Source organism: Misgurnus anguillicaudatus, chromosome 22 (genome assembly GCF_027580225.2).
Source record: "Misgurnus anguillicaudatus chromosome 22, ASM2758022v2, whole genome shotgun sequence".
Lineage (NCBI taxonomy): Eukaryota > Metazoa > Chordata > Actinopteri > Cypriniformes > Cobitidae > Misgurnus > Misgurnus anguillicaudatus.
Window position 1 is genome coordinate 25,961,017 of NC_073358.2, and position 19,346 is coordinate 25,980,362.

General features: G+C 39.1%; 1 protein-coding gene across 1 annotated transcript in view; it reads left to right on the plus strand.

The window, feature by feature from the left end:
• The window catches only part of antxr2a (ANTXR cell adhesion molecule 2a), a 58,439-nt gene that overhangs the window by 4,567 nt on the left and 34,526 nt on the right, over positions 1-19,346 (plus strand). The window contains exons 3-12 of the mRNA XM_055199903.2: positions 2,554-2,625; positions 3,085-3,166; positions 3,532-3,636; positions 4,547-4,615; positions 4,967-5,047; positions 11,491-11,551; positions 11,716-11,802; positions 12,320-12,389; positions 16,997-17,075; positions 17,108-17,203. Coding sequence (XP_055055878.2) covers positions 2,554-2,625; positions 3,085-3,166; positions 3,532-3,636; positions 4,547-4,615; positions 4,967-5,047; positions 11,491-11,551; positions 11,716-11,802; positions 12,320-12,389; positions 16,997-17,075; positions 17,108-17,203 — 802 coding nt within the window. The remainder of the gene's footprint in view (positions 1-2,553; positions 2,626-3,084; positions 3,167-3,531; positions 3,637-4,546; positions 4,616-4,966; positions 5,048-11,490; positions 11,552-11,715; positions 11,803-12,319; positions 12,390-16,996; positions 17,076-17,107; positions 17,204-19,346) is intronic.

Below are 19,346 nucleotides of genomic sequence, written 5' to 3' on the forward strand. Positions count from 1 at the left end.
TGATGATTTCTTTTTAAAAATGCCCAAGTTGTTTTATGTGGTGTTTTTATGTCTGCGAAGAACACGTATACAACATGTTGTGACATAATTCGTCCATTTTTTGTTTAAAGTATCATTCAGTCTCAATCGTTCAGCTTGTTCTTCCTTTGCTTTTGGCTGCTTGAACATATTTGGAAGTTCTCCCTGACTATCTCAAGTGGGGGATGGTTGTAGATTGGATGTCATACTGTGTGAGAAAAAGCAGCACCTCTCCTTATGCTCAAAGTCCTGAGACCTGACTTTAAATGTGTAGAGAAACCCAACATGTTCCTTTGTCGTATTAGCTTCCAGGACAGAAGGTTGTGAAAAAGACCAACTGCTTCATTGAAATGTACTTGTCATAATCAGCAAAATAGCTGTCAGATTATGTGTCAGTTATCTCTTAGAAAAAATGCTATATGAATATCATTACAAGATACAAATCCCTAATTGTTCGGGCAAGCATGCTAAAATGAACAAAGAAACACACTGGTATTACAGTAATGTTTTCATTTCACATTTGATGGCACCTTTGTGTTTTCAGAAAAGTTATTGTTTGTCCTACCTTTATTAGGAAAGATAGGAGGCATAAGGGACAGGTATAAATATACTCTTAAACAGGATGTGTGCATGAGTCACACACGACGACCGATTTCCTGTCTGAATATCAATTAATCACTTCCTTGGTCCAAACAGAGGGGGATTTTTGCCAGTCACAAGCTTTTATTAGCTAGTCACATCACGTTGAGTATCTTACTCATAAACAGACTCTGATGGTTGAGAAATTGGCATCTTGGAAGTCGTCACAGGATTTCTCTGAATGCACTTTGATTAGATAATTTCCTCTTATTATTGTATGTAGTTTTATTAATATCTAGCTACTGAGAATTAAAAACACTGCTAGTAATTGACTTAAAGGAATAGTACATTTTCTTAAAGGAAAAATCCACATAACTTACTCACCACCATGTCATCCAAAATGTCGATGTCTTTCTTTGTTCAGTCGAGAAGAAATTATGTTTTTTGAGGAATACATTGCAGGATTTTTCTCATTTCAATGGACTTTAATGGACACCAACACTTAACATTTAACTCAACACGTAACAATTTTTTTTAACAGAGTTTCAAAGGACTATAAACGATCCCAAACGAGGCATAAGGGTCTTATCTAGCGAAACGATTGTCATTTTTGACATGAAAAATAAAAAATATGCACTTTTAAACCACAACTATTCGTCTAGGTCCGATCCAGCGCGACCTAACGTAAATGCGTAGTGACGTAGGGAGGTCATGTGTTACATGTATAAAATGCACATTTGCGGACCATTGTAAACAATAAACTGACACAAAGACATTAATTAGTATCAGTTGACATACAACAACGTCGGAACGGTCCTCTTTCAACACACTTGTAAACACTGGGGCGGAGTTTTGCGTGCATCCTCTGTGACCTCTTGACGTCATGACGTACTGCGTGAGGTCACGCTGACGCGTTCAGGACCGGAGGAATATAAGAAGTTGTAGTTTAAAAGTGCACATTTTTTATTTTTCTTGTCAAAAATGACAATTGTTTTGCTAGATAAGACCCTTATGCCTCTTTTGGGATTGTTTATAGTCCTTTGATACTCTGTTGAAAAAAACTGTTACGTGTTGAGTTAAGTGTTAAGTGTTGGTGTCCATTAAAGTCCATTATGCAACTCCTGCAATGCTCGCTCCAACTAGGCTACGAAAAGCATAAACAAAGGTCACACACTGTCGCAGTGGTGGTGACGTGATGGGTCAAATGTCATGTGTTGCGCGTGTAATGGTAATTTAGACATACAAATATTGCACACATTTTTATTTGCGCTACTACACGCCCGCACCGAGTTAATTATCTGCCCGTATCCCCGCCGTGAATTTTGGGAATGTCACAATCCACCCGTTTTAGACTCCTTTATGCGGGTATCCGCGGGTGCTTCCCCCACACAACAGGATTTCTAAACATGTTGAATATTTACGATTTGCGTTCGGAGCGGCCCCTACGTGCCTCCGAGCATAATTCAGATGCTCATATCGCACCGCGCACCACAGGAAAAATCTGTTAAGATAATCGGTGCAACCACAAAGACGACTGGGACTCTCCCTAAGAATGCCGTTAAGGGGGGAAATCAGCCCAAATTCAGCCCGATTATCTTGTGTACCAGGCTTTAGTGAGCACTTGTCTTTTGCCGAAATTATCCATCCACCTCACAGGTGGCATATCAAGATGCTGTATTCCATAGGTGTGCCTTAGGCTGGCCACAATAAAAGGCCTCGCTGTAGTGTTAAGAAAACTGGACCGTAACTATTTGACGTCATATATAAAACATAAAATATATTTTTTTCAAAATTAATTAAACCAAATAGTTACATCTGACATGTTTTATCTCACATTCTTATAGCCGATCTGTAAAGCATTATTCAATCACTACAAAACATCTCAGTAACATGATGCATGAAATGATTTTCTTGATTTATCACTAATTTCTACATTTTCCTATTTTTGAATTTCAGTCCAAATATGAGAGTGTCCTTCATAGTGTTTTCAGGAAAAGCAGAGCTCATATTACCCCTCACTGGAGACAGGTACAGATTCAAGTTTGCATGAAGTGTTTGTAGTCCCGTAGTGTAAAAACTATTAATAAACCATAGGGCGGTTTCCCAGACAGGGCTTATCGTAGTCCTAGACTAAAATGCTTGTTTAAGCAGCCTTATTTAAAAATATATAATATCTTACACTGGCATATTTTACCATATATCAGTGCCATTGTTTTGTCTCAATGCACACCAGTATTGTTTTTTTAAGGCATGTTTGTAAAAACTACTTAAATGTCCTAAAATAGTCCTGGATTCATTTAAACCCTGGCCGGGAAACTGCCCCCATATGTTTATATTTAACCTGAAGATGCATGTATATATGATGTAAACTTATACATGTGACTTGTGAAAAGTCTTATCTTTTTCCTTTACACAATCATTGCATATGTGTAACATTTAGTAGACTCTGTTTTCTATTGATTAATTTTGTTTTCTTTTCATCATCAGGAGCGAAATTGGAGATGGCCTGAGAAGGTTAAGTGAGGTCAAGCCAGCGGGTGAAACCTACATGCATTATGGAATGGATATGGCAACTAATGCCATTTTACTTTACATTAAGAGTGAAATGTAGTGTAATTCAGGAATAAATAATAAAAACTAAATTAAAAGGCTAGTCAATGCTTTATCAAGTTGGTTCGACTCATGTGGCGTGTTGGAACATGTAACACTTTAAACGCATTTCCTGTGCCTTTGTCTCATGCTTAAGTAAACAAAATTAAACTAGGTTAACTGTTTCAGTTGTTTATTCCTTTCGTGGCTAAGATAAGACATAATCACATGTTTATCTCTCTACATAGAGACTAAAATCTGGACTAAAAATGAGTCTTTTTGAGAACACAATTGATTTAAATTTCTTCTCAAACTGCTTTTTTAACACACATTTTCTCTTGCCAGGCAACTAAGCAAATAAAGGAACAGGCTAAAAAATCTTCTAGTATCATTGTGGCCTTGACTGATGGAAAGCTTACACCATATATCTATGAACTTACTTGCAAAGCGGTAAGATGGTATCTAATAATTAAATGAGTAGTTTCCTAAAAAAAATGGCGAATTATTTACTTACCATCATATTGTTTCAAACTTTGCTTTTAAACAAATAAGGAGATTTTAGGCAGAATGTTATAGGGACTGACAGGCTCAGTCACTATTCAATTTCACTGAGTTTCTTTCAACATGCTTTAAATGTTTTCTTTTACTGAAGAAAGTCATAGAGGTTTTGAAACGAGTAATTAAGTTGAGTAAATGAGAATTTAATTTTGTTGAACTAGGCTCTTAAAGGAATAGTCAATTTTCTTAAAAGAAAAACAAAGATAATTTACTCACCACCATGTCATCCAAAATGTTGATGTCTTTCTTTGTTCAGTCAAGAAGAAATTATGTTTTTTGAGGAAAACATTGCAGGATTTTTCTAATTTTAATGGACTCACACTTGTAAACACTGGGGCGGAGTTTCGCGTTTGTCCTCTGTGACCTGTTGACGTCATGACGTATTGCGTGAGGTCACGCTGACCAGAGGAATATGAGAAGTTGTAGTTTAAAAGTGCATATTTGTTATTTTTCTTGTCAAAAATGACAATCGTTTCGCTAGATAAGACCCTTATGCCTGGTTTGGGATCGCTTAGAGTCCTTTGATACTTCGTTGAAAAAAAACTGTTATGTGTTGAGTTAAGTGTTAAGTGTTGGTGTCCATTAAAGTCCATTAAAATGAGAAAAATCCTGCAATGTTTTCCTCAAAAAAACATAATTTCTTCTGGACTGAACTAAGAAAGACATCAACATTTTGAATGACATGGTGGTGAGTAAATTATCTGGATTTTTCTTTTAAGAAAATTGACTAATCCTTTAAGGCTTCCTTTGGGTGGCTGTGGCACAAAGAGTTATGCAATAATGACATTGTGTTGTGATACAGGCCGATGAAGCAAGGACATTTGGGGCTCGTGTGTACTGTGTTGGTGTTTTGGACTTTGATGAAACACAGGTAACTTTAACAGACTCCTAGTTGTGTGCAATTTCAAGATAAACTTACATACAGTATTTGATTTTGCTTACACACTGCATACATTGTATACAAAATGCTTGTAAGATTAATGTACAATACATATTACCGTTTGCAAGTGGAGCACCACATGAAAAGCTCTATAAAGTTTCTCTGTTGCACTAAGTGCAGGGGTGTTGCTGAGTTGACTCTAATTATAGGAGTGCTGCTCTCTTCCTGTCTCTCTGGCGATGAGAAACCAAGTTAAAGAAAGAAAAAGGAAATCTCAGCAACTTTTTTTACTTGCTATCTGCTCTGTTATTATTATATCTCTCTCTATTTGCCTGCCAACAGCTTGCCGATGTGGCTGATAGCAAAGAGCAAGTGTTCCCAGTCAAAGGAGGCTTTGAAGCTCTTAAAGACATCGTGAACTCGGTAGGTTCTGTCTGTCATGTCTCCCCATCCCGCAAAGGTGATGCATGTCTATGTATTTCAGTTAACCGGGGTACACTTATTACATGCACAGCCTGCATGGATCATCCAGGGATTAATGCTTGGCTCAGGGGCAAAATAATGGTAGAAATTGTGCAGGGTTTAAACCTAGTGTTTTGGTGAGATGCCCTGATTTTAAATACCACACCACCTCAAGTAAACAAACTTTTAATGATATGGAAGATGGTCTAGCCTAACAATAAAAAAAACTGGGTTATTTTCAAGACAGCGTTGGGTCAAAAAGAAACAATCCCAACCTTCTGGATTGTCTTCTAACCTAGGCTGGGATGTTTTAACCAATTGTTGTCAGGATCCTGCCATAGACTCTTGTTTTATATTTATGTTTTATACATTAGTTCTTTCTGGTTGTCGAATCTAATTGGCTAAGAGTTATGCGATATTCTACTGATAACGGCACAGTAACCGCTTCACCTTTCGTATCATTCGGCCACCTTCTTGTAATTTTAGTATTAGTGAATGGAGGTCCTTTGAACAGGCTCGTCTCTGAATGGAAAAAGTGCACGCACACACGGATACACACAGACGTGCTGTTTTTAAACACTCTCCGTGTGTCTCATTAGTTCACTAGCTCGTGAATCAGTCTGTAATCCCAATCGGAAGTGATTATCCCGTCAAAGATCAACGCTCTTGGATGTAACTATAAACTTAAGTGGAGTAATGTCACATTGTGTGGACGATTAACACTTGGAAATAGGAATGAAAACAATGATTTTCTTTGAAGCAATCTCTCTCCTCAGAACTCGAAAACACAGTGGAACTGCGGGTAAGAACTGCAGCTTTTAAATTTGGACAGTTGATAATTTATTTTATTGTGACGTGACTATTAAACACGTTATGAGATATCGCCACTGATATATTTATAAACAGCACGCAAAAACATCTCTCTGACACTTATAAAAATATAGTACTGACAAGAAAAAAGTCTAATAATAAGCAAGTGCTCGTATCGCGTTAAGAATAAATGGGAAAGCAATAGTAACGTTGTATAAATATATAGTTTTTTAACGTTTACCTTGCACAAAAACAATAACAACACAAAAGACAATAAATATGAACAAGAACCCAAGTAATAATATCATGATTTTGTCTCACTTTTGACCATCAAACAAAGAGAGGGTCAATATCAGAGCGAGGGAATCCCTGTCAGAGATATAGCCCAGGTAGGGCGGTGGTCAGCGGGGCAAGTGAACACTGACGTCCGCTCATGGCTCTTGTTCTCTCACGTACCAAATCTTTCAAAGCAAACATTCAAACAGGCGCTATCTTTACTAATCGACTGGAGATTTGAATATTATACATATATATTCTCGACTTTACTAATCTTAAAACTACACTTTGTGACCAAGAAATTGTAACATTTAAAAACGGCGACTCCGTCCATTGAGTTATTATAAGATTCAAAGCAGCCGAAAGTGTTACTTGTCATTCTGGCCTTCAAATCCGTGGCGGAAGAAAGTAGTCCCCAAACAAAGATGCTTTTAAAATAACTCTGTTGTGGTTTTCTAGTTTTCGTTTTTCAAACGTGTGCCGTCAAACTGTTGTATAAAAGCAATATCGCTCTCGGAGTCGTGTGATATAGCCAATGGCCTTATGCCTTTGGCGTTATCACAGCCGTGATGATATAGAGCTATATCACACTCCTACTCGAGCGATATTGCTTAATTATCATGATTGCAGGGTTCTGACAGCCTCATGTTTTATGTGGAGGCACATGGTCTTGTATATTGGGTCATGTGCCTCTGGTGTCTCGTCTCTAGTCCCCGCCCCCTTGTTCTCCTGTTAATTATTAATTATTAGTTAATTCCCCTTACCTGTGTTGCCCTTGTTATCTTGTTTAGTTTTTCTCTATTTAATCTCCTCTTGTTTCTTGTCTTGTGCTGGGTCATTGTGTACTGATGTGCAGTAATGTGTGGTCTTGGTGTTTTATTCAGTTTAATGTTATATCAATAGTCTTGTCAAATAGTGTTATGTCAGTGTTTATGCAATATCATGTTTAATGTTGTTTTGCCCCCCTATGTGTAAATAAAGTGTTCTATATTCACTCCCCCTACATCGTCTGTGCTTGGGTTCTCTCGTCCTCTGTGTTCCTGACAGATTGACTCAGCCATAACTAAACTTTCCAACAATGCCGCCGAAGCCAACGCGTCCAGCGCGGCCGGAGCCGCCGAAGCCAACGTGTCCAGCGCGGCCGAAGCTGCCGAAGCCAACGCGTCCAGCGCGGCCGGAGCCGATGCCAGAGCCGCTGAAGCCAGCGCGGCCGATGCAAGAACCGCCGATGCAAGAGCCGCACAAGCCAGCGCTGCCGGATCCGCACAAGCCAGCGCTGCCGGATCCGCACAAGCCAGCGCTGCCGGATCCGCACAAGCCAGCGCTGCCGGAGCCGCCCAAGCCTGCACATGCAGAGATTCCGGAGCTGCCCAAGCCAGCTCGTCCAGCGAGACCGGAGTCTTTAAGCCATAGTTTTCATGTATTATCCAGTTTAATGTTATATCAAAGTCTTGTCAAATAGTGTTATGTCAGTGTTTTTGCAATATCATGTTTAATGTTGTTTTGCCCCCACGTGGGCTTTTGTTTTCTGTGTTCTATGTGTAAATAAAGTGTTCTATGATCACTTCCCTGACATCATCTGCAATTGGGTTCTCTCGTCCTCTGTGTTCCTGACAATTGTTGGATCAAATATAACTATTTCAGCCTGGGTTCGTCCCCTATTTGACCCAATGCTGGATTGAAAATAACTCATGTTTTAAAGGAAATAAATCAAATTCAGTCTAATGCTAATATGTTATTTAAACATCCTGTATGGAGTTGCCAAAGCTGCTTCCTCATGTGCACACTGGTAATTTATTTGTGATGTTTTCCATTTTCTTCCTAATGTTTCCCTTTTCATATGTTTTAGTGCAGTTTTGCTCCTACATATATAGGTTATTTAGCGATATGTAGCTTTAACATTGTAAACATGGTCCAAACAACAGTTTTTGGTCACGAGTAAACCGACAGCAACAGCTGAGGGCCTTGTTGTTATGTACGGGTGTGTTTAACTTGACCACAGCCATCAAGTTCTGGAATATTTTTTAAGGTTTGTCACACGAGACAAATGAGACACATTTATGCAATTTATTTTTTTGTCCAAAGAGGAGATAAAAATTAAAAGCATCATCTCATATTGAGTAAGTGTTTGGCCAAGTGGTGTTTTAGGGCCAGTAAAACACAGGCATTCTCCAGTGATTAGTAATCTTGGAGGCTGGGTTAGTTGGCCTTGTGTTGCTCTCTGCTCAGTTTTTCTGGATTTAAGATCATCTGTGCAGCTTTGCAGTCTAAAGTATACTTGAGATTTTGCAAAGGGCAAAATTATTGATTTAGCTTAACTTTTTAAAAGTACAATAATGTTTTGGTAGACAGGAAGAGAATGTTAAAACTTATGACAGTGTATTTCTGTATGGGAGGGCACCACAAAAAAGCTGTTCTTCAGAAGTACAGGAAGATGTGTGAGTCAAATCATAATACCAAGAAAACCAAGATTTTGTGGTCAGATTAATTTATTCAGATTTGGCTTTTAAACCACATTTAAAATGGGTATTTGTGGTGCACACTGTCACACAGCCAACAACTCGATATCTTTCAATGAGATCATCGCACCATCATGCTGAGGAAGTTCCGAATATGCAAAACACAAGAAAACATAACAACTAGACTGCATTTATAGCTTGGAAGGCAGTTTATCCTCCAGCAAGAATTGGAAATTGATCCAAACATTAGGCAGGGAAAAACAGGCCAGTGTCAGATTCATGATCTCAGTTAAGTGTGTGTGTTTGTATGCGCACTACAGTTTAAACATAGCTTGTTAAAAAAAACAGGTATCAACATTGCAGTGGTTATTTTGTAAAAATCTGATTACAAAAATCTAATTTAAAGGTCACATTCTTCCTGATCCCATTTTTCAAACTTTAGTTTGTGTGTAAAGTTGCTGTTAGAGCATAAATAATACCCGCAAAATGATAAAGCTCAAAGTTCACTGCCAGGCAATATATTTTCTTTAACAGAATTCACCTTTCAAAGTCACAGCGAATGGCCAGTTTGGAGTACAGCCCTCTACTTCCTTATTGAATTACGTCAATAAAACAGTTTTTGACTAAACTCCGCCCACATGAATACATCAATCGCCAGCTTTGGCTTAAAGGAATAGTCTACTCATTTTCAATATTAAAATATGTTATTACCTTAACTAAGAATTGTTGATACATCCCTCTATCATCTGTGTGCGTGCACGTAAGCGCTGGTGCGCGCTGCGACGCTTCGATAGCATTTAGCTTAGCCCAATTCATTCAATGGTACCATTTAGAGATAAAGTTAGAAGTGACCAAACACATCAACGTTTTTCCTATTTAAGACGAGTAGTTATACGAGCAAGTTTGGTGGTACAAAATAAAACGTAGCGCTTTTCTAAGCGGATTTAAAAGAGGAACTATATTGTATGGCGTAATAGCACTTATGGGAGTACTTCGACTCGGCGCAGTAACACCCTCCCTCTCCCATTATGAGAGGGAGAAGGGGAGCGGACTTTTCAGGCGAGTCGAAGTGCTCCCAGGGGTGCTATTGCGCCATAAAATATAGTTCCTCTTACGAGGCATATTTTAACCTTTATTTAACCAGGAGAATCCCATTGAGATTAAGAGCCTCTTTTGCAAGGGTGACCTGGCCAAGACACATTTTTTTAATAAAAATTCAAACACATACACTCTAAAAAAACAAACGGTGCTATATAGCACCAAAACTGTTGCTTTGGATCGTAACCATAGAAGAACCATTTTTAGTGCCATATAGCGGTGAAGCACCTGTGTAGCACCTGTGTAGAACCATATAGGGGCCATATAGCATCACATATGGTTCTACAAAGCACTATATGGTTCTACACAGGTGCTTCACTGGTGCTTCACCAGTGCTATATGGCACTAAAAATGGTTCTTCTATTATTACGAGCAAAGAACCACTTTTGGTGCTATATAGCACCGTTTGTTTTTAGAGTGTAGGTACAAAGAAATATGCACACACACACACACACACACACACAAAAATAAAACCAATGCATCATAAAATCAATTTAGATGTTTACAGTTTAAAAACATTTACATATTAGTCTTTCATTTTTATTTAAAAGCATTTAGCAAGATTAAAACAGTAAGTTTCAAGTCCTTTTGCAACATATTCCATGATGAAGGTGCAGAATACTGAAATAAATATTAACGAATAAATTAATAAATAAATTAATACATTTATTAATACATTTTAAGAAAGTGGACTAATCCTTAAAAAAATTATTGTAATTCAGTAGACTAGAAAATTGGTTAAAGCTCTGAATATGCTTAGCACTGCATTTTATAACGGTGCTATATAGCACCAAAACTGTTGCTTTGGATCGTAACCATAGAAGAACCATTTTTGGTGCCATGTAGCACCGGTGAAGCACCAGTGAAGCACCTGTGTAGAACCATATAGGGGCCATGTAGCACCACTATAGCACCACATATGGTTCTGCGGGGCACTATGTGGTTCTACACAGGTGCTTCACCGGTGCTGTGTGGCACTGGAGTGGTTCTTCTGTGGTTGCGAGCAAAGAACCACTTTTGACGCTATATAGCACCATTTGTTTTTAGAGTGTAGTTTACCATCTATAATCATGATCCTAATCTGCTAATTCTTTTTCACAATATAATTACTAAATATTCCAAAAATGTTGTACATCTCCTTTTTCCTATGACTACTTAAATAAGTTGAAACGTTTTGCAATGAACCCTTTTTTATTTTTCCGCCTCATAGTTCATTATAGAGCTGAATACCCTATCGTCAGTATCTTTTATCTTTTATGTCCGGGCGTCTCCTCGTTAATGACAGCAGAGTTGATCAGGTGTCATATTCAATCAGCTTGCTTTATATGCTTCCTCCACTTCAGTCTAAAGCCTCATCTCCACTGCAGGTGATTCCGAGGACCATATCTTTCTGTTAATATTGCCTTTTTGCCCGTTGTGTACAGAGATTTGCATAGTTTGTCCTCTGTTGATTTATGTGGATGATGGGAGAGGCGACGATGGCCCCTCGCAGGCCTGTTTATATGATAATGTCAGCCTGCGCTCTCTAATCGAGCCGAAGAGAGAAAACGGCACCGCATAATTTCCCCATAACGTCTGACACGGGTCTATCCCACAATGCACCGCACCGCATGCCATGCTCCCCTCATTGAGGTTGATTTGGCATAGCAAACATCGCAGCGTGAATGCAAAAGACCAGGGCACTGAAAAACAGACAGTGATAGCTGATACAATGATTCAGCGGTGACATGTAATGATTCGAATACATTTTTTATCATGCAGATCCTCAAGCAATCATGCACGGAGATACTAACAGTGGAGCCGTCCAGTGTCTGCGCGAACGGTAAGCATTTTTTAAGAGGTTTCACAGCTATAAGAGGTGAATGAAGTAGTGTTTGTCTGTGTGTGTGTGTGTGTGTGTGTGTGTGTGTGTGGATGTGCTCGTTGATTTGGGTGAACGCCCAGAAGTGCTTCTCATTATGTCCTCATCTGGTTTACATACCACAGAGTCCTTTAACATTGTTGTGAGGGGGAACGGGTTCAGGCTGGGGAAACAAGTCCTCTGCAGTATTAAAATGGATGGTGTTACTTACAGTAAGTGTTACAGTATAAATACAATACAACATGCAAACTTCACCTTTACTTCACATGCATCACACAGGAAGTGGCTTGCAACATGCAAGATGTCCGCAAGATGTTTTTGTGGCTTAACGGTTGAATTACTTTGGTTGAATACGTTTTATTTGGGTTACAAAAGACATAATGTATTTAACTAAACAAAGAGTTCCTATTTGTGTTTCATTTTCTTCACAGTGGACAATTCACACTCACTTTTGTCTCCTACCAGAATAGGGCAGCATTATCACCTCATAGGAAAGATTCACATATGCGATGCACATGTTTCCTAACCCATTTTGTAACTAGACAGGAAGTACATAATAGTTGAATTCCATGTGCAGAGCGAATCATTTTCAAACGGGATTTGACAATATGGCACACGTCAGCAGTTCCAATGAGCCTTTGGTTTAAACTATAACATAATGTCTGATGTTACACAACTAATTTCCCAGGGTAGCATAACTCATAAGTTACATTTTTTTTCCTTTTGCAGGCGAAAAGTCATACGAAGGGAATGATGACTATGCCCAATGTCGTGCTCCTGTGCTTTATTCATTGGGACAGTGAGTATCCCGTGTGCATGTGTGTGCGTGTTTTGGGCAGCAAGTGTCATTTACTAATAAATGCTTAGATATAGTCTGAAGTGGTCAAGGTCATTGGAATGCACAGAAGAACATCAAAATCAATTAAACGTATCTCCGAACAGACTGTTACGGCCTTCAGATCACGCAGACTTTCGCTACAACATTACGACCCATTCAATTATCACGTCATATACTGGCATTTGTTGTCATGTCACAGCATTATGTTATTGAATTGAGTGAGAGACACGGCACCTTGTAGGTCTGGGATTAGCTGTGAGCAGCTTGTGTGAAATTATGGTCCAGATTTACTCAGGATGTTTGAACCTCCATACGTGGTCGCCATTCAAAAGGCTTGCTTAATTAACTCTTGGCTGGCAACTGTGACCCATTAAGTAGTTTGCTGCTATGAACGGCTAGTAAACACATCTGGTGGAGGGCTTTAAAAGGATGTGCGACAGATGCACCGATTCTCTTTTCCACGCTCCTATTTAAATAATTCACCATGCATTGACAGTAGGCACCAAATAACACCTGCAACATGTCTGAGTGCTAGAAATTTCTCTCCTTCCTCTTTTTCTCTTTCTGTCTGTCTCTCTATATTTATCACTCTCTGTCCCTTCCGATCCATCTGTCCAGTTTTTTTTTGGGAAATCTCCCCATTTTTGAATGTCCGATTGTATTGTTTGTACATGTGTCCAAATCTATACTTGTAATAATATTTGTATGTGTCAAATTGTTTATATTTCAAATGCCCTGTATTATAATATCGTATGTTTCTATCCAGGCGTGCAAATTTATAGATATCACAATAAGATTATAAAATGAGTTGGAACGGTCCATTGGGAAATATCAGAGTTTGTCTTTTTGGATACGAAGCGTCCTCCTGGTGACGTAGCGCCGAATATCAGGGTTTCATCTGCAATGACAGCTGTTGGTTCGGCAGACCAGGATCTAGGGCATCTGTCAGCCTGCCCATTAGCGCCGGCCGGCCCTGTCCCTCTGAGTCTTTGGCTGGAGGGGGTGAGGAACTTTTGTCTGGCAGCAGCGTGTCCTCACCTGCGCTTTCACAACAACGGCGGAGTGAGAAAAATAACTGAGGGACAGACCTGACACCTGCCTGCTGCGCGAATGGTGGAACGCGCATCATCAATAATCAATCTGATCTGTCAGCCCGCCATTTTAGTTCCATCTGCGCTGAGGGTGGGACACGAGCCCAGAACATGGCAGTGCTGCCTCCTCTAGAGCTCCTCTTTTCATTATGCCAGATGATGAGAGGATGGTGTACAATGGTGTTAAATAGCGTTAAAGGGCACCTATTGTTCGATTCACAATTTTTTATTTTATTTCTTGTGTGAGTGTGTATTAGTACAGGTTAACGATATGCAAAAGGTACAAACACAAAAGTAAACAATGACGGGAGTTATCGTCTCTTAACGTAAATCTCTTTTCTTGGATGGATTGTAGGCAACAGTTTACTTCCTGTTATACCACGGGTCTGTTGAATGCTGCATTCTGATTGGCTGAGAAATGTTCTATGGGTGTATTATTTTTCTGTAAACCGCACACCTAACTTATCAAATGTCTTAAAAATAGGCACCAGAGCAATGCTTGTGCTAACCGAGGTATAAGCGGAATAATAGACTCCGGTCATATGAATTATTTGAAACTCCGCTTCGCGTCGTGCCGCATTACCACCTTGGTGTGCATTATTTTCTTATAATTCAATGCCCCGTCGTCAATTATTCCTTACGTATTGATGATGTACAGAAGACCGACATTATCATAATTCCTCCCGCTTATGCTGCGTTTACACCAGCCGCGGTAGAGGTGGCAAAAACATGCTATTCACGCGTAGTTGGGCTACGCGTGAATAGCGTGCCGCAGGATGCCTAATCGCGTCTTTGCATTGACTTAGCATGTAAATCACCCATGCTTGCCGCCTCTACCGCGGCTGGTGTAAACGCAGCATCAGGCCTGTAAGTTAATTTGTTTTAGCATTGCATTGTGACCGAATCTTGTAAATATGGTGAGTAGCATCAAATTTTTGGCTGACGTCAGAGGTATTTAGGCCAATCACAACGTACAGATTAGAGTTTTGTACAAAATCCATGCAAGAAGGAAATCCAGAGCTACAAAAATGTACGGTATGTGCAAAATAATGTGGTTTTTGAACCATAAACCACGTGAACACATTGTATTATACCAAATACACAAAATAACACTGTTTTTTAGTATTGAAATAGGTGCCCTTTAAGGAGATTATGTGATGTCATTGCTTAGTAGTTAATTTAACAGATTCCCCTTAACCTTCTTGAGGAATCTTCCTAGTAGGATGTCGTATATGTTGAAAGTTTGTTCAGGCCAGCATTGCCATTTGTATTGCATCCCATCAAAGGTGATGCATTTGTTGGGCCTTCAATAATTCAGGATGTGCGATTTTATTTGTAAGGGGAGTTGAAAAGCCTTGAGTGGCATCCATGTTGTCCCATTCAGCTTTGTCGATTTAGGTTTTCGTCTCTGTGTGCTTTGTGACCTCGCAGGCCTTTCTCAGTTTCATGTGGTGTTACAGTGAAACTTCTGTTGTAGCAAGAGCACTTTTGTGCTTGTGTGTGTGAGTCATTCAGGCCAACTTCTGTCAAATTTTCTTCTGCTCTGCATTTCTGGACGAAAGAAAACAATTAGACGGTTGATGCAGGCAGTCGGTTTCGGGAACAGTTTTCTGTGTTGTGCGTGGGATTCACCTGCTTTGAATATACATGTTATAATTGGGTGTCTCTTGGGAATGCCTTTGCCAAGTTTTGTCCTTTCATGTGAAACATTTTGGCACGCATTACAGTTTTACTGTACCTTTGAAAAAAATAAACAGATCAGCTATTATAGCGAAGTACAAGCATTTTGCTGATTTCGAAAAGGCATTCAGCCTTGTACAAATGCTGTTTGAATGTAATTAGTGAAGAGTGAAGTGTTTATGGTGCGCATTATAACATGTGTTCATGTTTCGTGTGAAAAAATCCAGTATTTTTCACACACTTTACTTATCTTTATACCGTTGTTTTCACTGTCTTTAAAACGGGCTGATGTCTTTCTTGTTCTATGAAGTCCCTCCTTTAGAAGTACATAATGATTTCTAATTGAGTAGCTTGTTTAGTGTGTTGTGACATGACAGGACCTTAGCTTAGCCAGAGCCGTTTGAGCATAGCTGGCGATTGACGTGTTCCTCTCTGGGAAGTAGAGGGCTGCAGTCCCAACCGGCCGTTCTCTGTAGTCTTTGAAAAGCAAATTCTTTAAAAAAATATATATTGCTTGGCATTGAACTTTTAGCTTTATAATTTTGCAGCCATTATTTATGCACCAACAAAGGTTTGAAAAATGGGATCACGAAAAACGTCCGCTTTAAATTGTCCTAAAAATATTTACTGCTTTGCAGAATTTGAGTGTCCAGTGAATTTCAGAGTAATATTACTTTTCTTCATCAAACATACATATATCCAGCTTGATTAACAACCTGATTCTTATTTGCATGTATTGAGTATGTCAGCTAAATTAGCTTCTCCTCTCATCCATTCAGCACACAGATCTAGTTAAAATGCCAAAAATCCTTTTACAAGCTCCCTACAGCCTCTGGACCAGATTTTATAGAGACTACAATTCATGCTTATATCATTTCTGGAGTCCTCGAGTCCTTGAGAACGTCTATCCCAAAACCCAAACCCTAGCGAAACCTTTCTTGTCATAGCTAATTCCTCTTACTGTACGTTTCTCCCCTGTATAATCTTTGGTTCTGCAGACAGTGGCCTGTCTTTTTTTTATATGCTCTCATTTTGGGAGGGATCTCAGGCGTTCAGTCAGTCGATTTCCTGCTTGAGGATTCTCATTAGCCCCATGGTAATTGTCTCCTGCATAATAGACATATGGAAATTACAATGCCGTTCATCATTAGTGCCTTAATTGCAAGCCACCTTCAACTCCCTCCTTAGTAAATAAGTGAAAATCTTTTCTCAAATTTTGTACCCTGGATGAAACTTGAATAAATGCTTATGCTTTCATTGGGCTTCCCTATTGTAAAGGAGGTTTACCATCAGTTACTTTTTTATTTTTCTGTTTTATCTATATTTGTTATTATGTAGTATATGTTTTCATTGGAAAATCCTTTGTTTTTAGTTTTTGGTTTCATCTTCCTTTTTCACAAGTACTTCACTATTCAAATCACTTCATACTGGTGACACACTGCTTTACGGGCATTGCATAATAACCAGAATTTCCTTTTAATTTGCTTCTTTACACACACGCACACACGCACGCACGCACACACACACACACACACGCACACACACACGCGCGCATACACATACACACACACACACACACATTCTGGTTTCCATGTTTTGAGGCGACATTCTATAGACAATGCATTTTATACCATACAAACTGTATATTCTATTCTATTCCCTTCCCCTAACCCCAACCATCACAGAAAACTTTCTGCTACTTCACATTTTCAAGAAACATCATGTTTTGCGTATGTTTAGGTCCAGTGCTTAATTATTGTAAAATGTTAAAACGTGCCGATGTTTCTATTCCTACAGACAAATGGTGGTTTCGATCAGTTTGAACGATGGTGCATCACATTTGCCCAGCTTTTTCACCATCACTGCCTCCTCATGTTTTCTCTTTCTCTTTATTTTTTGCGTCATTAGTCAGACGGTACTGTGCTGGTCATTGTGTTCCTGGTTTTACTCGTGCTGCTGGCTTTGGCTCTGATGTGGTGGTTCTGGCCCCTCTGCTGCACTATTGTAAGTGTTTTCTAACCGCCACCTTACAGTGATCGATTTTGTATTTTTTTGCTAACATGTTTTATTTTGAAATTGAAGTGGGATTGAGGTTTACTTAAAGCACTTATTGTACGATTTACGCTTTTACATTTCCTTTGGTGTATATGTGTGTATTAGTACATGTAAACCCAAAAGGAACATACCAATCATATCCAACGTAAATCTCTTTTCTTGGACTAAAACAAACACACGGATTGTAGGCAAAAGTTTACTTCCTAGGAATTGTTATGTAGACAAGACCGACATTATTATAATTTTTCCCGCTTTGGACTCAACCTCCTGTATAAGTTAACTTCTGTCAGCATTGCATTGTGAGTGAATCTTTCAAACGTGGTAAGGAGCGTCACATTTCCGGCTGACGTCAGAGGTATTCAGGCCAATCACAACGTACAGATTAGCTGGCCAATCAGGGACACAGCGCTTTTCAAATCGATGAATTTTGTACCAAATCAGTCCATTTCAGGAAGAGAGTGAAATCTGGAGCTACAAAAATATACTGTATGTGGAATATAATGTGTTTTTTTCTAACAATAAACCACGCAAACACATATTATACCAAATACACAAAATAACGTTGTTTTTTAGCAATAAAATGGGTGCACTTTAAACATATTCATCTCTTATACAGGGTTTCCACGGGTCCTTGAAATCCTTGAAGTTTTTGAAAATATACATACATAAACACAGGTCATTGAAAGTGCTTGAATCTATTATATGCAAGAAGTTTTCTGGAAAAAATCCGTATTATTCCCTGTGTAGTGTAGGATAATATCATAAAAATTATAGACTTTTTAAGCACAAGTGCTAAATTGTTCGTTTTAAATGCTTATATCTTATGTATGCCAATGATGATTCACACCAAAATGCTTTCTTTGCATAGTTGTGTTTGACAAATAAAAACGTCTCGGGTTACGTATGTAACTGTTGTTCCCTGAGAAGGGAACGAGGCGCAGCATTTCCCTTGCCATACTTCCTGCGTTCTTGTAACGCCATCTTTGGCAATATTTCAGATAGCGATATACTCCCTGGCTCCCGCGTCACCCTGTCTTTGTTGTTAAGTCTCCCCATTGGTTGAATTTGATATACATATTCAGACGCACTTACCCCTGGAGGCGTCCCCAAAGTGTCACCGCAGTGACGCAGCGCGAGTTCCCTCAAAAGGGAACTTTAACAATGTATCTTAAAAGGTAACACGATGTAACCTTGCTCTCACTTAAAATGTATACCCACATTTAGTCCTTGAATTTGAGGGTATTGTATCTGGAAAGTCCTTGAAAGGTCCTTGAATTTGAAGTAACTAAGGTGTGGGAACGCTGTTATAATTCAAAACCTTATTTCTTTCTTTCCCCTGGTTTCACAGACAAGGCTTAAGGCTAGTCCTAGACTAAAACACATGTTTGAGATGCCTCAAATAAAAAGAAATTGCCATGACATATGCCAGTGCCATTGATTTGTCTCAAGATATCAGTAATGTTTTTTTTTTTTAAGTTCTGGCTTTAGCTAAGCCTTGTTTGTGAAACCAGGCCTTCGTTTATTACGATATAGATTTTTGTGGTTACGATCATTTACAGGAATAATCTTATAAAAATATGTGTTCTTTAAAAAGCACATAACAGAGAAGCTACTTAGGAAGCGTTTTTTTGTGATTTGTTTCTTTCATTTCTCCTTTTTCCATATGTTGGCAAGCAGTCAGTTTTCATTTCATATTTTTGTACGTTACACATCCAACTCCATTATCTACATTATAACATATCACAAAGCAAAGTGAACAGTTCAATCTCCTACATTTTAAATAATAATTGAAATATAAAGCAGCAACACTTCTCCAGCTTTAATGAGCATGCACATACAGATGGTGCACAAAATATCTAGAATTGAAACGCCCGGCGAGCGTCGCTATGGCAATCGGCATCAGAGCACAACCGAATGATATGCACCACCTCTCTTTGAGAACCTGGTGGGAGCCATTCCAGGATGAGATGGAAGCATATTTTGGAAAACCAACAAAGGCATTAAAATGTAAACCCCCCGCAGCATGTCTGGACTCGGCCCTGTTTGTCTTGGTGGAGGAGCTGCTGTTCCTCTCCATCAGGGACCCCGGCAC